The sequence below is a fragment of the Gavialis gangeticus genome, unplaced genomic scaffold (genome assembly GCF_001723915.1).
Source record: "Gavialis gangeticus isolate Ggan-Ray unplaced genomic scaffold, GavGan_comp1, whole genome shotgun sequence".
NCBI classification, from domain to species: domain Eukaryota; kingdom Metazoa; phylum Chordata; order Crocodylia; family Gavialidae; genus Gavialis; species Gavialis gangeticus.
The window spans coordinates 255,687,945-255,693,824 of NW_017729032.1; the positions used below are offsets into that span (position 1 = coordinate 255,687,945).

The following is a 5,880-nucleotide window of genomic DNA, read 5'->3' on the forward strand; positions in this document are numbered from 1 at the left end:
TTTTTAGGGGTGTGCAAAGCAGGCCCTATTCAATTCCGAATCAGGGATCACTGTCCCCAATTCAATTTGGCTGAATCCGAATCTGAAGATTTGATGCTGATTCAGAGAATCAGTGATTTGGACATAGACGCAGCTTTACATGTTTTTTCTACATACCTCGAGGTACCAGCACAGCTTGTAAACACTGTGATGCTGGAGCAGATGCAGCATCGCACATGAGTGTGGGGGGCCCTCCACGTGCTCAGTGGCGAACCCAGAAGTGGACTGGAATTACTTCTGGTCTACTTCCGGATCTGCCAACACCCCCCCCCGGCTTGGGAATCAGCCATGGGGGGGGACCCCCGGTACCCCCTGTCCACCCCCCAAGACCCAGGAAGCACCAGTTGCTAAGCCGGTGGAGGGGGGCGAGGAGGGGGCCCTAGTGCACTTCCCAGCAGACCCAGAAGTGGAACAGAAGTGCTTCTGGGTCTGCTGATGAGCACGCTGGGGAGCCCCCTGTGCTCCTGTATGACACTCCATGTGCCCCAGCATCTTAGCATTCACTAAATGCCTGCTACCTAGAGGTATATAGAAAAAACATTTAAATCTGTGCCTATGTCTGAATCTCCGAATCTCTTTGAATCGATTTGGAGGGTTCCATTTCGATTCAGAGAGATTAAAGGGTCCTCTGATTTGATTCAGATTCAGAGATTCAGCCACCAAATCAGGCCAAATCGAATCAGGGACCAAAGCTTTGTACAGCCCTAGTTCCTTTCTTCTTACTAGAGGGTTGAGGGGAGTAGCTGAAGACACTCAATGGGCTAGTGTCAACAGTGGAGGGACCTGAATATTTCAAGTGTTGTTTCTGTCCCTTAAAAGAGGATGGTGCCAGGAAAATGTTCGTGAACTTGTAAAAGCCAAGTCCTGCTTCCTCCTCTGTGGTCAGAGTGGGCCCTGCTTCTGGTGATATGGCCATGCCACAAGGACAGGCTTTGCGAGCCCCATGTGGAATGTATGTTCAGTAGAGAAGACAGCCAGCTTTCATTTGGATGATGAAATAAACAAACTAAAGGAGAGGGATGTAACTAGGAGCCAACTCTAACATACACCAGCCAACTGTTCCTGACCAACTACCTGCAGCCAGTTCTTGCCAACCAACATGGGTACTTTGAAACAAGCCTCTTAAAGGACCAATATTCATGCAAGCCCCTCTAAATATAGCATATAACCTCTGACAAAGTAGGTTGCTGCTTATGGAAGCTCAGGCCTCTCTGAACCAGTTAGGTGCCACCTTGTCCTACCTTCTTCCTGAATACACAAATCATCACTCTCTGGAAGGTTTCTTCAAAACTCCTCTCCTGTCCCCACACACAGCCCTACAACAGAATTATTTGAGCGGGCTGCCTGGGAAAGGATCAGGAATTAGGGGCACAGATCCAGCAGTCAGCATTAGCTTTGGCTATTATCAAGGGTTGCAACCAAATGCCCACAGCATGGCTTCAGGGCTGCTGTACAATTTGGGGAAGGATTCCTTCACTCCATCTACTCAGATGCACTGTGCGCCATTCCAGACAGCTGAGTCATGGTGAGTGGGCATTAAGTGTTTGGTCCCAACAGGGAACACTAATCCATTTGGAACAGTTGAAGAGCTAATGGTGCCAGTTGTCTCTTTGATGCTGGCCTTCACCTTTCTACATGACATTCTTCCCTTAGCAGAAAACCTCTTGATTACAAGGTATCCAGGTTGTAGCCATATTGGTTTAGAGGCAAAAGGAATCAAAACCTGTAGCAGAGGTGATATCCTTTATTAGACCAACTAGATATTTGCAAAATATTTTTTTTTTTTGCAAATATCCTTTATTAGACCAACTAGATATCTGCTATGAGTTCAGATTCCTCTCGATTACAAGGATATTTTGGAAATATTCCTCATTCCCAACTCATTTAATAAAACCCACTCTGTAATTAAAGGCAGACCGAGGGCAGTTATCTCTGTGAGGCTTTGCTGAGCACTTCACCTGTGAAACCAGGAAGGATCTCCTTTGTAACATTCATCATCCTTGGTGACAGCCAGGCTGCCTAAAGCCATTAAGGTTCTCTGTACTGCAGCCATGTCCTTCCCTAGAAAGCAAGACAGTAAAATTAATTTTAAAAATGTTTATTGTCCGTAGCCAAATTGCATGGCAGAAGTGCTGTTTTCCCAATGTTACTGTGCACGTTCATAGAGCTTCCCACCTGACAATGAAATTAATTCCCTGAACTGTCCTAGGAAGCAGATCAGTATTTTCATCCATTTATAGGCTTAGTCTGAGGATCTAGCCGTAGCAGCAAAAGACGAGACAAGATCACTTCCTTCGCTAAAGTAGACTCCCTCTGCCTTGACTCAGCTACCTCAACAGAAGGCACCTTTTGTCAGCTTGATTTTTGTTACTGAGGGAGACAGACTGTAGCCAAGTTGACAGAAAATGTCCTATGTCTTCCCACTAGAAGTCTCTGCTGCCATCACTCTGCCAGCAAATGTATGGCCACTGCAGCTTGCAGTGTAGACAAACCCTGACTCGCTGAAGGTCACAAAAGAAGTGGCTGTTTGCAATTAGAATTCCAAAATACCTAGCTCCTAGTCCCAACTTTATTTTTCCAGGCTTTCCACACTGCTTGCTAAACTTCTGTAAGATCACCTAGAAGAACAACAAGTACATGTGGAGCATATCCCCTTGGGCAGGAACATGCGTTCCCCAGGGACAACCAGCAGCAGCACATAGTTGTCCCTGAGGAACACTCCTGCATGTGCACTCTAGTGCAACAGCAAGTTGCCCCAGGTGGGATAGGGGAAGCTGGAGCCAACACCTGGGATGGCCCCACTTGGGGTTCTGGGGGCCTCCTGGGGCTCCAGCAGTGGCGACCCAGGCACACAGAGCCTGGCCAGCAGCAGGAGCATGCCTCTGGCCAACTGGGCTGTGATTTTGCGTGGCGCGTGCTGCTGCCATGTGTGCCACCCTGCTTTTTTTTTTTTTCTTTCCTGGAGCAGGCTTTTTTTACACCAGGATCTCCCAGTGTCAAAAAACCCCACAACGCTACAAATTAGCAGTGCGGTGAATGCCTGTATGTACGGTGCATGCAGGTTGCAGTGCTGCAGACAGGTCTGCAGTGCCACAAACTGTGTGTTTGTGGGGATGTGCCTGTGATGTGCAAATCCAGTGGGCAAATTTCACTTGAAAAACAAAGTGCAGAGAGATCACTGCAGGGCAGAAGCATTAGACATCACCTTCATCATGCAAAGCGTTCTAAGAAATTAGTGCCTGGACCACAGCAACACAGAGCAAATGGGGGTTAGGAAGCACAGTTGGGATGAGCAGAAGAGTTTGCTTTCTGAATGACAGGCAGGGAAATGGGCATACGTAGGCAGAGGAATTTTAAAGCTCTGGCCTGTTATTTGGGAGGTTCTACAAAGTCCAAATAGAGCATAATCTAGTCCTTTAGGAGTTACAAGGCAGTTAATTCATACCAGCCCTTTCTTACACACCCATACAATAACTCCCCAGTTCACTTAATTGGTGTCCTATATGGCAATACATTTGAACTCCTTGAATTCCATAACTATTGTCTCATGTCATCTATACAGTTGCTTTCATTCATCATCTATCTTCTTCTTCACTGTCTTTATTCATCTTCTCACCTTACACTTCCCATTAGTCACTATGTTATATTTATACTTTCTACCATGCTGCCCCCCCATATTTGGAACGACCTTTCTTGTGTACTACCAGCTAGCTTTCTACAAGTTCAGGCATTACCCACACACTCAAATACAAGGCTGTTCCCCCAGCCCCAGTAGAGATCAGCATTTCAGTTGCCTGAAAGCTTTTCATTAAACTATATTTTCCAAACATAATACCAACAAACAAGCTAACAAACATTTTCCTTTGTTCTTAATTTTTTCCTAGTCCATTCCCCTTCCTCAAATAAAAGGAAGAAATAAAAGGAAGAATATATTGGTTGCCCCTCTCTTTCCTTTCCCACCTTTACTCGTAGGGAATAAAGTAGGGAAAAATGGAGTAAAAGAGCAAAGGAAAATTGTTTGGTTTTTGCATGCAGACTTAAAAAAAATCTCCATAAGATAAGATGAACAACTTTCAACTGCACTTAAAAATTTCCCAGAAAATTCATAGCATTTTTTAACGCACTGAAGGTAAGCACTAAAAAAATCTTGCCCTATGCCATCTTTCTGCCCCTCCTCTTCGAACCAACTATGATATCCACTTCTTCTGTGGACCTGGACAGGCCAAATGTTTACACTGGCACAAAAAGCACAACACTGGTATAAAAGAATTAGCAGAAAGATGACAAAAATCCCTAAACCAACTTTATGTTTCCCAATCCAGTAGAAATTTACCCCTGAAAGAATCAGTGAAAATTAAATGGGTTCAGGTTTTATTTGTGTATTTTGTGCAATACCTAAGATAACTGCTGATCTGTTTCTAACTGGGGATATAATTTCCATTGGTTTACAAAACAGATGTAGACTACAATGAGGCATACATGCATCTGTCCGTGTCTTATTGCTGGTCCATCCCAGTTTCTCCCGCACCTCCCCTTTCCTAAGCTATTATTCTGGGCTTGATCTGGTCTTTCTTTGACTGTCTGTTCTTCAAAATGGGAAAAACAAGGGTTAATCTAAGTTAAAAATATGCATGATATTAAACACACAATGGTGTTAAACAGACAACAAAAAATACTTTACTCTCCAAAAAACATTTCCAAATGAACTGTTGCAATCCAGATTGTGTGGATGGAAATCAAGCCTGAAGTGTTATATTTGGCATTTTTCTAACAAACTGCTGAGTAAATTAAGAGGCATGATTCACCCACACCTGAAAGCACACAACTGTTTGCAATGAGCACAACCACCAAGTGCAACACATCCAGCATCTTCCAAGTGTCAGCATAATGCCACAAACTAAAGTTTGCAGGTATCTTATTGGTAGGGGGTTGTTTCCTTATAAAATAATTGGCAGCTGGTGACCTCCTTTTCTTTACTGTATCCATTAAAACAAGCTGCAGCAGCTTTGCTCTTTGCTTTCAGCAGGGCAGTTAGAGAGCCTGACATTTCATATATCCATCCCACATCCCCCCAGAGTACAGCTTGAGGTTGTGGCATTCTAGGCCCCCTGGAGTAGCAGATGTACCATATGCTATAGCAGATGCAGTGTATAGTGTTGCTCCTCTGAGGCACCCCATGGAGCAAGGAAACAGAAGCTGGCTGTGATAAGGCAGGATGGGAAAAAGCATTTTAACTGAAAACAAAGATGACACATTTAAATAGCAGGAATTGGTGGCCAAATGTCAGGATCAACCTGACTGAGCCATCTGTCTTCTTCCTCAACACATCACATCCAGCTCCAGCAGGCTGCTGCCAAAGCTCTGCTTTTACTAGCTCTGGGGAAGTGGGAGAAGGCACAGAGGAGAGACGGACAGAGTGGAATAGGATTGTCACATGATGAAACAAAGCAGCAGCCAAGTTTGGGCTCTGAACTGCCTCCCTGATAAATAGGAGAAGTCTAAAGAACACTGTTGGCCATGTGAATTCTGGTTCTGTGTGGAGACCTCTTGTGCTCAACCCCTTCTCCACAAAAGACAGGGATTTTAAGAGAGACAGCAGAGCAAAGGAAGACTACATCACAAATGGAGGTGGAGAAATTTCTTGTCAGTCAGCCAAATAGGATGATCATAATTGTAGTTATAAGCTTTACACTGGGAAAAGGAAAACTATAATACGAGCCATTTTGAACTTTATGCCCATCTTCAAACCAAGCTCTACTCATGACTTGGAGACTCAGAAAATGGTAGTTAATACTCTCTCTGAGACTAAACCACGCTAATCTACAATAAAACCTCATACCC

General features: G+C 44.5%; 1 protein-coding gene across 1 annotated transcript in view; it reads right to left on the reverse strand.

Annotated features, from left to right (window-relative positions):
* The window catches only part of TAGLN3 (transgelin 3), a 25,317-nt gene that overhangs the window by 14,228 nt on the left and 5,209 nt on the right, over window positions 1–5,880 (reverse strand). The window contains exon 4 of the mRNA XM_019525763.1: window positions 1,998–2,100. Within this exon, the coding sequence (XP_019381308.1) occupies window positions 1,998–2,100 (103 nt within the window). The remainder of the gene's footprint in view (window positions 1–1,997; window positions 2,101–5,880) is intronic.